At 36.7% G+C, this 20824-nt stretch overlaps 1 protein-coding gene across 1 annotated transcript; it reads left to right on the forward strand.

Moving 5' to 3' along the window:
- Positions 1–553: 553 nt before the first annotated feature.
- Positions 554–18853, forward strand: LOC140140409 (protein MIX23-like). Its single transcript, XM_072162168.1, is given in 6 exon segments — positions 554–604; positions 11915–11954; positions 11957–12039; positions 13894–14031; positions 15568–15627; positions 16797–18853. Coding segments are annotated over 6 exon segments (423 nt in total). The 3' UTR covers positions 16848–18853.
- Positions 18854–20824: the final 1971 nt, after the last annotated feature.

Consider the following 20824-nt stretch of genomic DNA (forward strand, 5'->3'; position numbering starts at 1 on the left):
AATATTTCCACCACAAGAAGTAAAAAAAATAATTCATACCAATAGAAGAAGGCTATAATCTTAGCTAATCTTTAGTGTACACAAATCCCATCTCAGAATTAGAAACCAGCCCTATGGGCTGGCGAAAACGCGACTCCTGTCCAATTTTTTTTTATAGCAATTCAGTTTTTTCCATATATTTTCATTACGGCAACACTAAAAACTGGTTCTCAGAATTAGTGTTGCTCCATAATGATAGGTATATGTATATTGCGTGATTTGTGTTTTCGTGTGTGGGAACCAGCCATGTGATTGGGGAATCCTCGTGGAGGACCAAACCAAATTCCAGACAGGGTAAAATGATTTAAAATCCAATTATGCGAAGGGCCAGTTGTTTAACTATTCCACAATATTAAAAACTAATTGATGTATATTAGCTTAAAGAGTTACATTAAATAGCATAATTAATATGATTTACATTTATTCTCAAGAAAAAAATGGAAATTAGAGAGAATTTAGTAGTTTATTTTATCAAGCCATTCCCTCTTTGTAATAGAATAGCCTGTCATCTGTCATGGCGGAGCACAGTGTCGACGTACCGTGTGATGATTTTGCAGCTTTTCAGGTAGATCTCCACGTTTGTGTTCAAGTTTGAAGGATTTTTAGTGTATAGAGTAATACTTCTTAGAGATATCAATTGAAATTGACTGAATTTTGTGTTTATCATAACCGTAAATTGGTGTGTTGTGCCTTTTAACATGAGCGGAAGCATGTCCCACACAGATGCAAACCTGCCGAATTCTGCACCATGATACTAGTTACATCATGACTTTTCTGGATCTGGATACGGTTAAGTCGGCAGTTTCAACTAGCAAAAGTCGTACTATCGCGTATCGCGTGTGGGCAATCGCGTATTTATTTTAAAGGAAATCTGTACCATAAACTAATCAATGGCTAATATAGTTATATACCCCTAAATTAAACATACCAGACGGTCTATATGAATTTCGGAATATTCCTAACAAAGAAAAAGCACTTTTAATCCTTCGTTACTGCGATTCAATGATTATGGAAGCCGCCATGATAGCTGCTTGCGAATCATTTCTGCCACAAGCGATAGCGTAACCTTTCACACAGACCCACGGCGAGCGTACGTGTTGCTATGGCATTCGCGACCCCACAGCGAATTTTGGTTTTTAGTGAGCTACTTTTCGTTCTCAAATGACATTGTTGATCATAAATATTACTTAAAATGCATTTTTTTATGTTCTTCTGTAGTTTTATGGGTAAAAATTGTCGCGTTTTCTTTTGAACGAATGTTGAATCTGAACTTTGGTAGTATTTGCTTCGTGTCACCAAAGTTCACGAGGGACGAGGCTTGTGGCACGGATTTCGCTGGTTTCAAAATCGAGGTACCGTTACAGCTAATAAAAAATACATCGGGTATCAATATGGCCGCCACCATGGATTGCAAACTGACCGTTGATCGTCGTAAGGAATTAAGAATTTCCCCTTAATTTGGACGTATGTTATACCTGATCTCATGTACCAATACCTTGTGTATTGGTACATGATTCGGCGGGTATACTTCAGCAATAGCGAATAAGTGGTAGTTTTTTACTCTTTTCAAAACGTCACATGTACACCAAATACAGCCCCCGAAATGGTCTACTTTTAGCGTGCCTTAACTCCAAAACAGTTTAGTCAAAGTTAAAAATGCGATCCCCAACCCTTTGCTTACCTTGGACGAATTTGCAGTATTTTCCGCTAGCTCCGTGTTGAAAAATGTCCGGTACTTGCCCGGTACAAACATAGAAATGGCCACATTTGCTTCAGTCCTGGTATGAATATTTCTTCCGTAATCCAATGGTTCCAACGTGGGCATCACGATGATAGTCTCCTACACAACAAGATTGTGTCGGCCTGACGCTCGTCGTCGATCCTAAAAGTGAGGACAGCGTGACCTCTTACCTGCGTAAAAGTCTGTTCGACAAAGGCAATAAGGATGATTGACAGCGCCGTTCATTGGGCGGAGCCATTATATTACAGCAGACAGGTTGCGCTGTTCTCTGACCTTGACTGTTCGTCACGTAGACATACCGTGACCTGGGTACACGATACAAAGCTGGGGGATGCGACTGCGGCCGCCATTTTGACACGCGGTATCTACTCTTCAGAAAAATTACTTTTGGTGACGTTTTATATCAAACAATTTTCGATAACGGATTTCTACTAGGATTTCAATTTTTTTATTAGTGAAGGTGCATGTAGTTTTGAGGAATAACACGGGATGTTTCGAGTTTTATTTCAACTGGTGGTGTAGGAAGGTGAGTGAATTCGTGAATGAGGCCGGGGATGGAGGTTTCGTTGTTTCAACGATCCGATAGTAGGGTAAGAAACGTAGGCTAAAAATGTCTAATGACGCCATGTTTACATGAAAACATTAGCTGTTGCGAGGTCAGTGTCGTTGAATTAGTTACCTAAATTCCTTTCAGGATATTCTGATTTCACTTATTTATGATGTGTACGAAAATTCACCATATAAACTCAAAAGTGTGAATGCAAGCTGTTATTGCGGACAATAGAAACATTGTTGCAAATTCATTAAAAACAGGTATGTATTACAGACGTTCTTTGGCCGAACGAGATACAGGCCAGTTAGGCAGTCTAGACGTATGTAAGCTTGGGACTTTTACTGTTTGTCGTTTTTATTAATATTACTGCAACTATATAGCCATTGATTAGTTTATGGTACAGATTTCCTTTTTAAGCAATATAGTACTGTAACTTTTCCGTAAATAAAAGATTTATATATTTTCCCCACAAAATGTTAGTTTTCACTCTCATAATCTTTAGCAAAGCCAAAACAAAAGGCCTGCCTATTTTTCATCCATTTGACTTGTAGTAGCCGGTCATTGATTGCAGCCTTTTGCCCTAGGTATGCTAGCCTAGGTGAATTCAAATTTGCCATCAAACTGCATCATTTTATATATCAAATTAAAGCCCTTGAGTAAAGAAAGCCAAAACTGAAAACCTTTTTGTCATAGCACTTTCCGTAGCAAAGTTACATCTTGTCAAAGATTGACTTTCATCAAAAAGATTCAGCTAGCAAAATTCCCCAAAACGGCATTTCGGGGGTGTTTCTAGATGTTAGTCTCATTATGATAGAAGCTTTTTTTAATGGAACTGCTATCAAAATCCCTCTAAAATTCCATGTGCGATTGTCTTATCACCATAAAAATCATATATTTGGGTCAAGTGAAGTATAGAAAACATATTTGTGTAGGTTTCCTTGACCGGCCTGTTCTTTTAAATTTCTATGTAAATATGCATTGACATTTTCGGCGAATTTGGCTGACTAGCAAATGTGTTAACTAAGGTTTGCCTGGCATACCTACATCTTGTCAACAAAGATTGACTTTCATCAAAAAGATTCTGCTAGCAAAATTCAACAGCATTATTACGGTTGTGTTTCTAGATCTGAGTCTCATGATGATTTTAATGGAACTCCTATCAAAATCCCTCTAAAATTCCATGTGCGATTGTCTCATCACCATAAAAAATCATATATTTGGGTCAAGTGAAGTATAGAAAAAAGCATGTTTATGTAGGTTTCCTTGACCTACCTGTTCTTTTAAATTTCTATGTAAAATATGTATTGTGTTCTACATGTAGGCGAATTTGGTTGATTAACAAATGTGTTAATTAAGGTTTGCCTGGCATACCTAGAACTTGAACTGCCAACTTGTGTCGATGTGGAAAATGTCATCATGACCTCGACCATATGATATAATTAAAAATATACGGTACCACAGAATATGGGTATGTTGCCCATGGAGTCGACGCTAAGGCAGGTATGCGTGAAGGAAAAACACAAAAGAAACTTCGCGCGTAACAGAGACTGTCTTTTGAAATTTGTGGGAGAGCATTAGCTCTTCTCAGACTTCTGGAGCCTTCAAGGAGAGCTGTTTAGAGCATTTACAAAAGAATGAAAGGAGAGAATGGTCAACTAGTCTAAGGAGAGCTAAAAATCACTCTCCTATATCAGATTGAAGGAGAGCAGTTGAGAGCGATTGCTCTCGCTCTACTCAAAAGGCAGTCCCTGGCATCAGATGAGCGATGTCGGCAGGACAGGTCTGAACGCTGTTCCGGCGTCAGCTGAATTAAAGTATGCTAGCCTGTATTAGTTAGAGAGCACAGGCATGGAACATTCCAATCGATGTGTTATTAATCTTTAATGGCAGGCTTCCTCAAATAGATTTGTTGAAGTGCCACATGAAATAACATGCTCGGCAGTCCACGCTTTTTAATGCGTGCCGGTTCAAAATTCTAAAAATTGGTAAAAGCGTGGAGGTTTAAACTTTTTGAGTAAAAAGCGTGGAATGGTAAAAAGCGTGGGAATAAAATAAAAAGCGTGGGGATTGTTTCAACTTACAGTATATTTTTATTGAATGATAAAACAATCATAATTCCTAGAAAAATCGCCAAACCTGCGCAAGATAAAATTCCATTTGATACAGGCCAGCGCCTGTTTACGTGAGTCCAGACCAGCGCAATGTACACAATATCCTCCCCGGAAGTGATAAACGTGATATGCAAATGTCCGATTTTTTTCCATGACGTGTTACGATGTGTGGTAGTTTATTCTTTACATCGATCATACATATGAGTGACGTCATTAATCATGCAATTGATTGAGCGAAGGGTAGGATGTAGCGCTGAACACAGCGCACGTCAAGATACGGATCAGTTCATGACAAGAACAACATTTGGATGCCAAAAAAGTACAGTTATGCATGAAATGTGTATTGTACAGTACAATAGTAGTTTTTCACATAAAATTTGCATTGTTCACATGTACCGTAATGTATCAACTTAATGGAGAGAAAAACATCGGACTAGCATGTGTGAAATAGGTGCAGAATTTAGCGTACTTGATTTAATTCGAACTGCGTGTGACTTCATCAATGGATACAAAAAGTGGTGGGGTCAGGAATTTTCAGTATAAAGGGTGCCTCAGTAAAAAGTGTGGGGGTCAGGAATTTTCAGTATAAAGGGTGCCTCAGTAAAAAGGGTGGGGGTCAAACCCCACTGCCGAGTATGAATAAAAGAAAACTGCAAAGCGCCACTCAATGGCTGCAAAGCTACCAAATTTTTGAAATTTGAGGTGCAAAATTGCAAATGACACCATTTGGTGCAACATTTTGTACTATTTACAAGCCGACGTCAAACGTCGGCTTGTTCTGTCTTCTTCCAATTCTTCTTCTTACCTAGCTGGGGGGTTTTCAACCCCCCGAGCTAGGTACTGTTTTGCTATCGGATCTTTCTTCTTCTTTCTGGCAATAACTTCAAATTGCTTCTCCTCCTACATGTTACACCCTACAATTACGTAACTTGCACATATGTACCGCCTATATCCAGTGCCCATATGGTGCAAACAGAATTGGGATCAAAGGTCATTAAAGGGGCCTTTTCGGTATATAACCAAATATCTTCAAAATGCTTCTTCTGCCACATATTACATAGCACAATGACGTCACTTACACATGTGCATCGGCTTTACCCAGTGCCCATACCTTGCACACAGAATTGGGGTCAAAGGTCATTAAGGGGTAAAATCTTACAATTGCATTATCTGGACATCTGTAAGGAGTATGGGGCTCAAACTCGATACAATAAATCTCATGACCAGGGGAACATGTTGCGGGGGTCAGGTCAAAGGTCATGCAGAGGTCAAATTTTAGAAACGCATTTCCTGGACATCTGTAAGGGGCTCAAACTTGGTGACAACAAACTTAATGATCAGGGGAACATGTTGGAACACTTTGCAGGGGTCAGGTCAAAGGTTATCTGGGGTCAAATCTTTATAACTTCATTTTCTGGATATCTGCAAGGGGTATGGGGCTCAAACTCAGTGACAACAAATCTCATGACCAGGGGAACATTTTGCAGGGGTCAGGTGAAAGGTCATGTAGAGGTCAAATTTTCTAAATGCATTTTCTGGACATCTGTTAGGGGTACGGGACTCAAACTCCACAAAAACAAACTTACTGACCTGGGGAACATTTTGGAACACTGTGCATGGGTCATGTCAAAGGTCATCTGGGGTCAAATCGTAGAATTTCATTTTCTGGATATCTGTAAGAGGTACGGGGCTCAAACATGGTGACAACAAACCTGAAGACCAGGGGAACATTATGGAACATCATGCATAGGTCAGGTCAAAGGTCATCTGGGGTCAAATCTTAGAATTGAATTTTTTGGACATCTGTTAGGAGTACGGGACTCAAACTCGGTGAAAACAAACCCCATGACCAGGGGAGCATTTTTCGAACATTTTGTAGGGGTCAGATACATGTACCTCCACAACACCCAACATGCCCCAGCTAGGTTTGTGGTCTATGACCACCATTTGCCACTAGTTACACAGCCGTGACGTTAGTCACGGCTGTGTCTTTTTTCTTACAGGTTCTTTCTTCTTTCTTTCTTTCTTCTTTCTTCTTCTGCCGACCACTACATTTGCTCTAGCACTTACATGCTTGTACCGATTTTGACCTAACCTGGTCACAACCATCATTGACCATGCCCCTATATGTCATATGAAACTCGTGGGGTCAAAGGTCAAGCAGGGGTCATAGGGGTCAAAAACGTGATTTCAACTCAAAATGCTTCTTCTCTCACAGATTACGTTGGAGAGTGACACCACTTGCACACATGCATTGTTATTATCCAGTGTTTATGGGGTCCTCACAGATTTGGGGTCAAAGGTCATTAAGGGGTCACTTCCGGTATCAAACGAAAAAGCTTCAAAAATTTTTATTTGCTAAGAAAAACATAGGACAGTAACGGTATGTTTACAAATAAATTGTAGTTACTCTGTGCATATGTGGTATTTTTTTATTTAGGGTCAAAGGTCATTAACGGCGACCAACTTCCGGTATAAAACGAAATTCCTTTAAAATGCTTCTTCTCCCACAAATTACGTATGACAGTGACGCCACTTGCACACATGCATTGTTATTACCCAGTGTCTATGGGGTCCTCACAAATTTGGAATCAAAGGTCATTAAGGGGTCACTTCCGGTATAAAACGAAAAACCTTCAACATTTTTTATTTGCTAAGAAAAACATTGGAGGGTGATGGTATATTCACACGTGAATTGTGTTTACCTATTGTACATGTGGTATTTTTTCATTTGGGGTCAAAAGGTCATTAAGGGGTCACTTCCGGTCTGAGACGAAAAACCTTCAAAATGCCCTTTCTGTTAACATAGCAAAGTGGTGCCACTTGCACCCATACATTGACATTAGCTAATGTCTATGGGCGTTTTATATATTTTGAGGTCAAAGGTCATTAAGGCGTCAAAACACGGCTGTGTTCGTGGTCTTAGACCACAGCTAAGTCTAGTTCTTCTTCTTTCTTTCTGGCAACTCGTGACATTTTGCGTGACTTGCCACGTTTCGCCCTAGCTCTCTTATGCTTTGACAGATTTCAACCATACTTGAGCCAAATGACCACTGGACTAGGCCAAATCTTACATTTGACTTTGACCTGACTGTGACCTTTGACCTTGACCTTATGGCCAAAAATATTGATTTCACAAAAAATGCTACTCCTTCCACAAATTACATGCAATGATCATGTGATTCATGCATATGAATCAACATGTGGCAGTGCTTAAAACTTCCTAATAAAGATTGAGGTGAAAGGTCATTAAGGGGTCATTTCCGGTAAAAGTCTGAAAAATTTGTAAAAAATATTCAAAAAATCACTGTCTTTACAAATTATATAGCAGAGAGTCGCCATTAGCACACATGCATGGCTACTAGCCAGGGTCTTTAGGATGCCTACAGTTTTGGGCTCAAAGGTCATTAAGGGGTTACTTCCGGTCAAAAACGAAAATTATCAAAAATGTTTAAAAATTTTTATCTCAAAATGTAAACAGACCAGAATAATATAACCAACATACATGAATCAGTGTTCCCTGATGTATGCATGGTATTTTTATTTTGGGGGTCAAAGGTCATTAAGGGGTCACTTCCCGTTTTTAGCTGAATAACTTCAAGAATTTTTATCTCGAGAACTAAACATGTTAGAATTTTTTAATTAAAATTGGAACAATGCATTTTGTCGGTGTACACAAGGTTTTTTTTTTATTTAGGTCAAAGGTCATTAAGGGGGTCAAAAGGTCAATCAAAAATTTAAAAAATCAAAGTCCATGTATAAGTTCCGATTAAGCTGAAATTGACCAGGAATATTTCTTATGACATCCTAAGCACAATGCAAGAGCAGTTGACCCCATCCGTAACCCAGGGGTCAAGTTATAGGGGTCAAATTGCGGCTTGTATTCAGCGTCTGTTGACTCTAGTTTAGCCTGTCTTTACAAGGATAACATGGGAATCGCATTGTTTAATGTTAAAATGTAGAATATGGTCATTTTCACAGTAAAGGGTGTAACTTTTGATTTTTTGGGTCAAAATTTCAAACCACTTAATATGTTTCTGTTTAATGAAATCATGCATAGAAGCAACTTCAATTCCAGTAAAATAATGTTTCAAGGCCTTTAAAATCTAGACGGCAAGGCCTGGTGGTTACAAAATCTACCATTGTGCACTGTACATACGAACATTAATAGTGATTTCTAATAAAAAATTTGACATTTCCATAACATTTTGGTTAAAATCTAAGAAAATGTATTTTACATAACCTCAGAAAATTATGACATGAAAGCTGGAATACATGTGAAATCCCATTCCAAAGTAAGTCAACAGATATAAGTTAAATTTTATACCATGTTTTGCTACGTTTGTAATTGCAGTTTTGAAAATGTTTAACATCAAGTGTCATTTACAATGGAAATTTCCAAACCTTAAACATATTTTTTAAGTTTTAATTGGGTTCCTAAAATAATTTGAATGTCTAACTTGATGAAAGGAACCTCCCAGCCAAGTTTCACAGAAATTGGAGTTATTTTTTAGAATTGGCAATTCAAGCAATTTGTGTTTCGGAGGCTTCAGTTAACAACACAGGTGATCATAAAAGTAAAATATTTGGCTAACCACTACAAGTTGACATAAAAAATAGGTAAAAATATCACAATTACCAATTTTCATGCTTTGCTTCTAAGTATTGAATTTCAGTTGTGACAAAATTAAATTATCACAGCAAGTCATTTTTTTTTGTTTCGGAGGCTTCATGTTAACAATTGTTAAACATTGCAGAAGTAGTTTTTTTGAAAACAACAGTGTTGGGATCATCTAAGCTGTTATTTTCTTGTGTATATTGAATCAATGATTCTATGCGGCAGATATTGTAGATTTATCACATGTAAATTTTTTCACCCATTTGTTAAGTATGGTGTTTTTTGCATGTGAAGCTTCCGAAACAGGCTTTTTTGGATATCAGTATATTTTTCAAACATTAACCATAATGTCAATTTTTTTTTTAATTTATGACATTCTGCACATATCAAGTAATAATTACAATGCATATATCAGTATGAAACACACCAATTTAGATATGCATAGATGATAATTAATCTTATTATTGTTGTTTCGGAGGCTTCATTTGTTTCGGAGGCTTCAATTGTTAACGGAAAGTTTGTATTAGGTCCCATTTTCAAACGGTGATATATATCTCCACGATTTAAAAACATGTGACTTGAGGATCTACTTTGCTACATTTTGATAAATAGATTGGATGAGCTCTTTTATTTATATTTGCACAAGCTTGCTGAACAGTTTGTTTCGGAGGCTTCAAAAATGTTAACGGAAAAACGGCTCTTTGAAGTCAAGATTTTATAAAAATTTTAAAAGCTTGCAAATCGACTAATTTTTGTTACCCATTTCAAGTTAAGATAACAACTGTTATGAATCAAGAAGAAGTGAAGAAATAACCAAGAATTATGAACCAAAGCTACACCCACAAAGTTTGTTAACAATTGTTAACGGAAAATGAAGCCTCCAAACGACAAATATCAAGTCCGGTTCTCAAAAATACAGGGCTGTTCACAATTAAATCTAATGTGGCAGTGTTTACTGAACATATGACTGTACTTTCAGGATAAGAAAAATTATCCATGAACTAACTGAAGAAAACACAGGGTTTTACAAAAAATGTTACTGTTTTTATAGTTTTTCAAAATGGCAATATTAAGTACATTTAAGCCTGCTAAAACTGAACGCAGTAACTCCCAAAGCTGATTATGCTACCCAAGGTAGCTGCTAACTAGATGACTTATGTGGCCAAAAATCATGGAATTCTGTGGCTTTATTAGAACACTACGGATTAAAATGTTAAAAATCCAAAGTTACACCCTTTACCGTGAAAATGACCATATTGGAGATATTCCTGATGGATGAAGTTTGATCAAAGGGTTTGATTTGATTTTTGTTTTTTAATTTATTAATTTAAAAAAAATTTTTTAAATCTAAACGGTGCCGTATGCCACTCGAATCCATGGCGCGTGCCGCTATATGGTCATGACAGTGGGCCTATGCTAATGCTTGCATAACTTTGTACAAAGCAGTAGTACTAGCATGTCTACAAAAAAAGTACAATGTAGCTGTAGTCCTGCTAAGCCTACTCAATACTGAAAGACAAAATCACTGGCTACCTGTCCAGTCCTATACTCCGTACCTATGTACATATATATTATTATGGACTGGCTCATGCCATTTTTTCTGTCTGTGGAAAATACATACTTAGCGATTTGCGCATGTCAGATTATCCAGATATCTTCAAAATTTGGGCAACTGTAGGCCTAGATATGAAATTGGTACCAACCTTGCTGTGCTTGCAAATTTAAGACTTAGTTAAAACAAAATTAAGGATTGAATGCATTTAGTGTCTAAAAAGGCAAGATCATCAAAGTTCTGCCTAATTCTGTACCCTTGCAATTTGCAATTTGGAAGTGTCATTTTGCTCCCAGATTAAATTTCTCTTTAAAACAACTTCCATGCGAAGTGCAAAAATTTGCCACTTTCACATGCAACAACTTGCAATTCGAAGTAGCGAATTTTGCTCCCAGATTGAAAAAAAAAATTGCCAATTTTAATATCAATTGTCAAATAATGAACTGAAGGGCATCGCACGTTGAAATTTGTGTTCCCACGATTAAGCTGCACTCCCCTGATTTCTTGAAGTCTTCATTATATATCGAGGATGATCATTTTGGCAAAAACAAACAGTAACATAATTAAAGTGAAATTTTTATTAGAAAGTGTGGGTCAAAGGCAATCTTTTATTTAAAAAAAATGCAAGTCTTTAGTCACATTTTTTGTTTTTTACAGGGCCACTCCTTTTGTTTGCTTTTTATGGACCGTAAAAGAGCAAAGAAAATGGACCTTATAATGGACCTGTAAAGGCAAAGAAAAGAGACTGAAGTGGGCCCATAAAAAAGGAAAAGAAAAGATACCATAGGCCCGTAAAAGGAAGAAAATAGACCTTAGTGAGCATGTAAAGAAGTGCATTTAATCATTCAAGGCTAGGCAACACCAGGGCCAGTGCTACCGATAGCACGACGAGTACCACGCTTGACTACTGGTGTCCCCAGCAGCCAAAGTTAAGCATCACTCAAGTTATGGCCTGGATAGACTAATTTGCCGCTGAAGCATGGAGAGAAACTTTGCTGTTCAGTGTTCATTCTTTTCAGTTTGATACAAGGGATTAACATTTTCTGAGTATGCATGTAGCAGATATTGAGAGAATATGAAACAGGACATATTTTGGATAACTACAGAATACCCACCTCACCTCCCAACACAGCGTTAGGGTTAGGTTAGGGTTAGGGTTAGGCACCCTGAGCGGGGTATTCTGTAGTTACTCCCATATTTTAAACCTCAGGAAACTTTTGAAATTATACAATTTATTTTGATTAATTTAATTTCGAGAAGAGTGCTAAATTTTTTTTTAATGTTATTATTTTCTTTGCAGGAAGCATTGAAGACCCTGCGAGTTATAGATGATAAGATAATATCGCCCTCAACACCACCGTACCAACCCAGTCGTTTTCTGGGCAAGTCGATGCAGCAGCAACATGCAAAGGATTATATGGTGAAGTAAGTTGAAAATTGTTGATAACATGAAGTCCGGGGGTGGGGGCACTTCAATTTGAAATGGATATAGGTGTAGGGCTGGCACTTTCGCACTAAGGGGCATTCGGTGAGAGCAAAATGTAAAAAATATGGGGTAATTGGGTGAGAGCATGATTTTTGGCATTCGGTGAGAGCAAAATGTAAAAAATATGGGGTCATTGGGTGAGAACATGACCTTTTTAAAATGGAATCTTTGGGTGAGAGCCGAAACAGCGCCACAGAAACCTCGAATATCGAATTTTAAGTTCTAAATGGCTTCAAATTTCTTTGTTCAGTGTTGTTTTTTCAAAATAAGTAACAAAATCAGTGATAAATGAAAGTTGCTGTTCAAATTGAACTTGTAAGGGTCTTTGGGTGACAGATCAAATGGAAAAATAGGGGTCTTTGGGTGACAGAGCATGTGTTAAGTAAAAAAATATGGGGTCTTTGGGTGACAGCGATGCTGAAAAAGGAGGTCTTAACAGCCCTACATACGCGTCACCTCCAAAGTTGGAGTGCCCCGGGCATGAAGTGACCAAAATCAGAAAATTTTGAATTGAGTCTGTATCATCATAAACAATTCGAATCGATTCTCGTAATGATTCTCGTAAGATTCGGTGGCGATAATGAACTTCTCTCATAGTATCATAAGTGCAGTGACTATGATGGATTATGATTCTCGCAAACCAAGACTGCTTCCATTTCAATTGTAAATGACTGTATTTTGTTTAGGCCTACAATACGTAAAAAAGGCCCAAAATATTCATCTATCATCAGTGTGTTGTATGTTTCAGACCACTATTCAGATTTGTATGGGTAGTTAATAAACTAATATCACAGTATGCTTGTTGTTGTAAAGTCACTGAGTGGGCACTTATAGGGGCATGGGTGGTTAATGGAATGAATACAGTATGGTGTTCATTAAGGGGGTACTACACCCCTGGCCAATTTTGTGCCTATTTTTGCATTTTTCTCAAATATGATAGCGCATTGGTGCCAAGTAAGATATGTATATTATAGGGGCAAGGACTGCAACTACTGCACTGAAAATTTTATTTCAGCACAAACAACAGTTGCGGAGTTACAGTCAAAAATGAGGGAAAACCAATATTTGATCAATAAATCAATAACTACTTGTCTTGCGTCATTGAAATTCCAGTGTAATAACTGGATTCATTGCCCCTATAATATACATAACTTTTGTTACCAGTGTTTTTTTAGTTTTTGAGAAAAATGCAAAAATAGTCACAAATTTATCAAGGGGTGTAGTACCCCCTTAACTTCATTTCATGACTATTGATTCATGTTTAGCCAGTCTTATTTTACAACATGAAAATAAGTGGGACCTGTACATGTACAAAGTAATAGAAGTGTCAGTGGATGATAAATATAGAGTACCAAAGTGATGACGTCACAGAAAACTTTTTTTGCATTTCAGCGTTTTGAATACCATGTATCGGTGGAGCATGATAAAAACATCCACAGTCCAAATTTGATGGGAATCGGATCATGAGGGCCGAGATATGGCGCATGAATACCTAATTAGCCCCATTGAAATCAGTGTAAATTGGCCTGGTTCCAAACAGTTATGAGCAGGCCAATTTCACCCTCAATGATCCGATTCCCACCAATATGGACTGGGACTGTGGATGTTTTCATCATGTTCTACTGAAATATGGTCATGAAAATGCAGAAATGCAAAAAAGAAAATTTTATGACGTCACACTTCAGTACTCTATATTAGGTGATGTATCATTTTGCAAAGGATTCTGGGAATGGCAAGATATCTTCTCTGGTAACTCTAATATACATATACTAATCCCAGTACTCTTTTTCCAGTTGTCGGCAGCACACAGACATCGTGAGGGCGCTATAAAGAAATGTATGCTTGGGACATCCCAAAGTGTGGCAGAACTCAGGGCACAAAAGGCCAAGGACCCAGACAACTTTGAAGTTATAAAAATCTTAGGGCAGAGCAATTAAAAGTAAGTACATGGAATGCATCAAATGAGAGTGAATGTTTATTACTTATTTGTTAATGGGGTAACCATGTCAACATCTGTATCTTTCTGTTCTACATGTGTTAGTCTGTTTCCTTCATAATAAGTTATAGTATTTCTATGAGTGTGCCGTTTGTTGTCACCGGTGCAGCCGGTTTTATACTATGTACATGTATTAGTTTGTATGCGGTCCTCGAGGCAGTAAAGTAAAATCAAATTTTCTCAAAACTTCTCATGCTAGTTTGATTCATTGTGTCATTTCCTTTCTAAAAATGTATACTTTAATATCATCATTACATTTAGAGATAAAATATCATTATCTAAATTACTGCCTCAAGGAAGGCATACAGATTAGAGTACAAGTACAAACACAGTGGAATAAAGAAACCATTTGGAAGAAAAACTGTTGGAACATTGTACTGAACAATTTAACAGTTCCGCTTATACACTACGCAAAAAAAGTTTCTTTATGGTTAGGAAATTTACCCACAATTAAAATCTAGCGTGTGCTAAATAATCGCATGCGGGTGATTGTTCTGCGCATTTTGAAACCTCAATCACTACTCTACGACACTCCTGAGAAAAGATATGAATGTTTAAGTAACACGAGGTCGAAAAATGAAAATTGCAAAAAGGCCTATTCAAGTTTTCCGCATAAAAGAACACAAAAAACAACAAAAATGCAGATAACATTTTTTGTTTAATTGCTGAGCACATTTAAAGCATCATACTGCCGCTTCCAACTTCACTTGAGATTAATCTCTTTCTTTACCAGACTTTTGGCTTCCCTTAGAGCAGCCACGCGTCCGCGGCGTCTCATGCTCCTAATGAGGCGTCGAATGTTACCTTGCTCAACCCCGTTCCACTCGTTGATAACGATGCGACGCAATCCCAGCAGAGTTGTATCTGCCTTTATCTTTTTGTTGACTCGTCTCTTGTGCTGATCCCAAAGGTTCTCCAAGGGGTTAAGATCAGGGCTTCTGGAGGGCCACTCAAGTGTCTCAATTCCTTCTGCTTGCAGGAATGCAGCTGTAATCATGACCTGTTTTGAATTCCTTTTCCAAATCCATCTCTCAAAACGTAAATGTCTTAGTACACACTCACCTTTGTCTTTGATCATTCATCTGCACAATGAGTAAAGGATTATCCAATATGCATCAATTAAGATGCTTTAAATTAAAATTGAAAAGGCGGGAATATGGAAACCGTCTTGGATCAGTGAATCGGCTCTAAAACCATTGAATAGGCTTCTTTGCAATTTTCATTTTTCGACCTCGTGTTACTTAAACATTCATATCTTTTCTCAGGAGTGTCGTAGGGTAGTGATTGAGGTGTCAAAATGCGCAGGACAATCTCCCGCATGCGATTATTTAGCAAACGTACAACATTGGTTGGTAGATTTTAATAGTGGATAAATTTCCTAACCGTAAAGAAACTTTTTTTGCGTAGTTTAGAAGCTGCTATGCAGGCTCATAATTACAATGTATCTTATTGTTGCCATTATTACTTGCAGCTTAGAACAATGCAATCAGAAGTCAACATCGAAGAGGTTATAAGAGAAAGAAGTCTAAAAGTAAGTCTACTATGTTCATTCCATAACATACCCAGTTAAGAAAGTTATTTTAAGGTGGACACTTGTTTTTTCTCAAATGAATTCATACAATTAAAGTGATTGTTATGTCATCTGAAGGAAAAGACCTTATGGCATCATGAGTTATGTGTCAGTCGTCCATGTGTGTCAGTCCATATGTCAACAATTAGACTTTTGGCTTTTGGTTCACATGAACAATTCAAATTCTAAGACAAATCCAATTTTATGCATTCCTACACCTTGATGGCAGACATTGGAGGGTCCATCCCACCTGAAATGTGAAATAATGCAGACAAAATGCAAACATTGTGATGTTTAGGTAGTGCGTTTAAGGGGGTACTACACCCCTCGATAAATTTGTGTCTATTTTTGCATTTTTCTCGAAAACTAAAAACACAGTGGTAACAAAAGTTATGTATATTATAGGGGCAAGGAATCCGATTACTATACTGGAATTTCAGTGACCAAAGACAAGCGGTTCGTTATTTATGATAAAAAATAAGGTACCGCTAGGATGTACCTCGTTTCCTATCATATATACTGAACCGCTTGTCTTGAGTCACTGAAATTTCAGTTTAGTAATTGGATTCCTTGCCCTATAATATACATAACTTTTGTTACCAGTGTGTTATTATTTTTTGAGCAAAATACGAAAATAGTCATAAATTTACCACAGGGGTGTAGTACCCCCTTAAGGGTGTTGTAGAAACTAGTTGTCAAGTTGTTTGCCAATTTTGTCACATCAAGTGACTCATTTTGACGTGCCCCGGTAGCTGGGATGTCACATACTTTGGGTTAGCAGATCTTTTACAAATGGATTGCTACAGTTTCTGTCAGAGAAGAACACCCCTCCTTGCATGGATCAATGCATGCCCTATTTATCATGTAAAAAACTGGGTCACACCAGGATTTCAAATGGAGTCACCCATTCAGGTAACCCCATTTGAAATTCATGGTCATGTCTTCAGAGGTGTATGGATTTCAACTGGAATACCCCAATGCATTTTGTGTTCTCTATCACACATATCATAGATGGCAGATGGGATAAAAAAACGAATGAAAATCACCCAGTTAGGAAGCATTATAGTGTCGTAAAATTGGGTTTTTTTCAACCTTTGTTGTAACCTTTAACCTTTATTTACATTTTGCAGGTATTTCAAGAGCGATGTAGGAATCATTATAGACCACCGAAATCAACATGACACAACGGATGGTGAAGTTTCTAGTTTTATATTGTGTGTCTTCTTTTGAAAATGGATCCAAACCTGCCCACCTTTATCATAAATACAGCTGATGTATTTCTCAAATCAAACTTACTCTTGCTGGTACAAACACTTTACTCCATCCAGCTTTCCAGCATGATATATATAAGGAACTCTTGCAGTGACGGATGATACAGTAGACTTGATTATGTATCATGTGCCCGTGATGGGCAAATCTGGCCTGTTAAATTTAAACTTGGTATTGTAATTTTGATGATGAGAAGGCCAATGACATAATACAGTTGACTTGATCATGTGCCCAGGATTGGCAAATCTGGTCTGTTAAATTTAAACTAGGAATTTTAATTTTAATGATAAGAAGTCTAAATTGACATGTTCCCCTGCAGTGAAATTTTCAAAATGGGTCAAGTGGTTGGCAAGCTTTTCCCAGCCCACATTTTTTCATTATATCAGTATTCTGTACTCATCATTTGGGCAATGATTTTGGAGAGAGAGAAAGAGGAACTGGAACAATCAAACAAACAAACGGCATGTCAAACATTTTTGTTCTGATTCCATCCGTAGGCAAGGCATCCAATTAGTAAGCCATCGGTGTACTACTACAATAATGTTTTAACTGGGGACACAACAAGCCAAAAGAGTTCAAAATCAGGTTAAACTGTACTGGCATAAGATGTAAACTATGACTTCTTCTCATGAGTCCTTTTGGTTTGCTGGCTCAACAACAGTCTAGTAAATGTTGCTATAATGAAATGGATAATTGCATGCAAAAATAAGAGAGCAAAAACAATAGGGACCATAAGTAAATGAAAAGTTACAATTTAATTTTCATAGTTGTGTGTTTTTAAGACTTTCAAGTTTATTTTCAGGTCAAATTGAACATTTTCAACATTAGACTGTGTCTAAAACAGTAAAACTTAGGTATGAGAGCATTATTTAAAATGTAAAATTATTGATTCCCAAGGGAATGGAAACAGTTTTGGCCTGAGTTTTGTCAGCTGTCTGCTGTGCTTCAAAGATTCTAGACTATCCCACAGTCTCAATTCTAACTCTGGGTAAATACTCAGAGCTAAAACCATCTTCACCTTCATCATTCTACAGATAATACCCATACAACATTGTGCAAACCTAGCAAAATTGAGTTATCACAGTCGTAACTTCTACTAACTACCAGCAAGAGAATTATACTGCTCCTGGATTACTATGTGTTGATGATAACTCAATTAATTAACAGTAGTGAATAGATTCATCAGGTTTGTAACATCAAATCAATTAGTAATTTTGCTTGACAAAACCAGTAAGTTTTTACTTACTAATATTTCATCCATCTCGTCGGAGGACTTCAGCAGATGGTATAAATGGTATAGTCTACATGTACTTTGCTTGTTACCATGGACCAGAGGGAATGTCTACAAAGATCCATTCTTATACAGGCTGTATCAAAATGATTGGTACCCATCAGTTATCAGTGATACCACTGATATGGACAGGACTACCACTTCAAAATGTAACATAGGATCCACACCTTGATGTTTTGTCAACGAAAAGGATCAAGGCTGCAGGGTCGGTAGGCCTGAGGCCAGAGACTCTATAGTTTGAGTTCTTTACTAATGGAGTTCCCATATATATAACCATGTAATCTGTTCATTAATGTCATAAACAGTCAGATAACCAACGTATTGTAGAATACTTTGAGTTATCTATGGTCATATCAAGAAGACCCTATGTTGCATTTGGATGAAGTAGGCTTTTTAATAACTATCAAAACTGATTTTGATACAGCCTGTATAGTTGCACTATTAAATGCTCATCTACTTTTATTGTTCAAAGGGCTCTGGTAGCAACATCTGGACAGTATTTTTTGTGGGACATGAGAGCACATCAGACCAGGGAAGTGAGATCTCACTCACTTCCCTGATCAGACATATCAAATTGCATTCTGAATACGAAGAATGTCCTGATGATATCAAATAATTTTGATTTTTTTTTAAATTCGCGATATAATACATATTTTATGGTAAATGGTTAAACATTGATATTTTTGATATAACCACAGCAGTCCTCAAAGTAAACTTTTAAATCTAATGATATGTACATGTACTTAAGGGATCTAAAATGAGCGTTTATTATGCGTTTCGACAGTATTTTTTGTGGGACATGAGAGCACCTCAGACCTATCGAATTGCATTCTGAATCTGAAGCATGTCTTTCTGATATCAAATAATTTTCATTTTTGAAAATCACAATATAATACAAATTTTATGACAAATTATAAAAATTTGATATTTTTCAAATTTTGATATAATACAGTCCTCAAGTAAATTATATAAATCTAATGACATATTCTTAAAGTGTATGTAGCAGGAGGAAAAGCCGACGGTCAATTGAAAATTTTGACCTTTCATATTGAAGATATGGATTTTTCCCAAAAAGACCTAATTTTTTTTTGATGTTTTGGGGAAAAAATCCATATCTTCAATCTGAAGGTCAAAATTTTCAATTGATCGTCGGGTTTTTCATCCCACCTACATACACTTTAAGTATAAATCATCAGATTTATAAAGTTTACTCTGTGCTGTTAAATATCAAAAATATCAATTTTTAATGATTTGCCATAAAATGTGTATTAAATTGCGAATTTCAAAAATCAAAATTATTTGATATCAGAATGACATTCTTCGTATTCAGAATGCAATCGATATGTCTGATGTGCTCTAATGTCCCAAAATAAATACTGTCCAACGTCATACCCCAGCCCTTAAAGTGTATGTAGCTGGGATGAAAAGCTGACTATAAATTGAAAATTTTGACCTTTTTTATTGAAGATATGAATTATTTTCCCCAAAACACCAAAAAATTTTAGGTCTTTTGTGGAAAATATTTATATCCCAATATTAAAGGTCAAAATTTTCAATTAAAAATTTATTATATCACGAATTTCAAAAAAATCTAAATTATTTGATATCACAAGGACCAAGGACATTCCTCGTATTTAGAATGCAATTCGATATGTCTGGCGTACTCTCAGCTAGCTCCCACAAAAGTACTGTGCAAACGTTAATATCCGATTCCTTAAGAATGCGACTAATAGGTTCTTGATCGAAATGTTCAAATGTGTGTGAGCAACTTTCATGCTCTGCGATATTTGACTCAATTCATGTAAATTATGTATGGTGATGTTTGAATTAAACCTATAAGATGAAATAGATTCATTCTTCTCATGTCTTAATCAGTTAGTTGTGTCTGAAATGCAGGGTTCGGTTTTTGCCCGGCAAGGGTGGCAAAAACTGGCAAAAACTGGCAAAAACCTGTTTTTGCCACTTTTTGCCCGGTTTAAACCGGCAAAAAATGGCAAAAAATGGCAAATACTCACTTATAGTCACTCAAATATAAAAAGTAAAACAGAAACCTCATAAACAGTAACACAAAACGTTTAATGAATCATTCAACAATTTTTTGTCTCGTCAAGTCCTTAAAATGAAAAAGTTTTGAATTTGATATATGCCACATTTCGGTTAAATGCTCTTGAGCAATGAAAATGCATGTCTTTAATTTCTTAATATGTTACTTACAATTACAATATCTGGCCTTGTTACACTCAGGAAATTATTTTTGTAACTTAATAATTTGTTTTGAGATGGTCATGTTTTTTGAGGTGGGACCCAATTGCGTCACATCTTGCAATTTGCCAAAAATCAACTCCTTTTTTGTATTTCTGATAAAAATTAAAAAAGTTTTCACCCAAACTATGTAAAATTATACATTTTTAGAAAGCATATATTGTCAGGATTGCAAATCTGTAAAGTGTGAGTGGATATACAGGGTGTGCCAAAAATATACAGGGTGATTCCACTGAAAAATACATAAAAAATTACATTTCTTTACCACTCCAATATTTCTACATGGTATATTAAATTTGAAAATAAACTTGATATATATTTGGAATGAACACAATT

This window comes from Amphiura filiformis, chromosome 19 (assembly GCF_039555335.1).
Source record: "Amphiura filiformis chromosome 19, Afil_fr2py, whole genome shotgun sequence".
NCBI lineage: Eukaryota > Metazoa > Echinodermata > Ophiuroidea > Amphilepidida > Amphiuridae > Amphiura > Amphiura filiformis.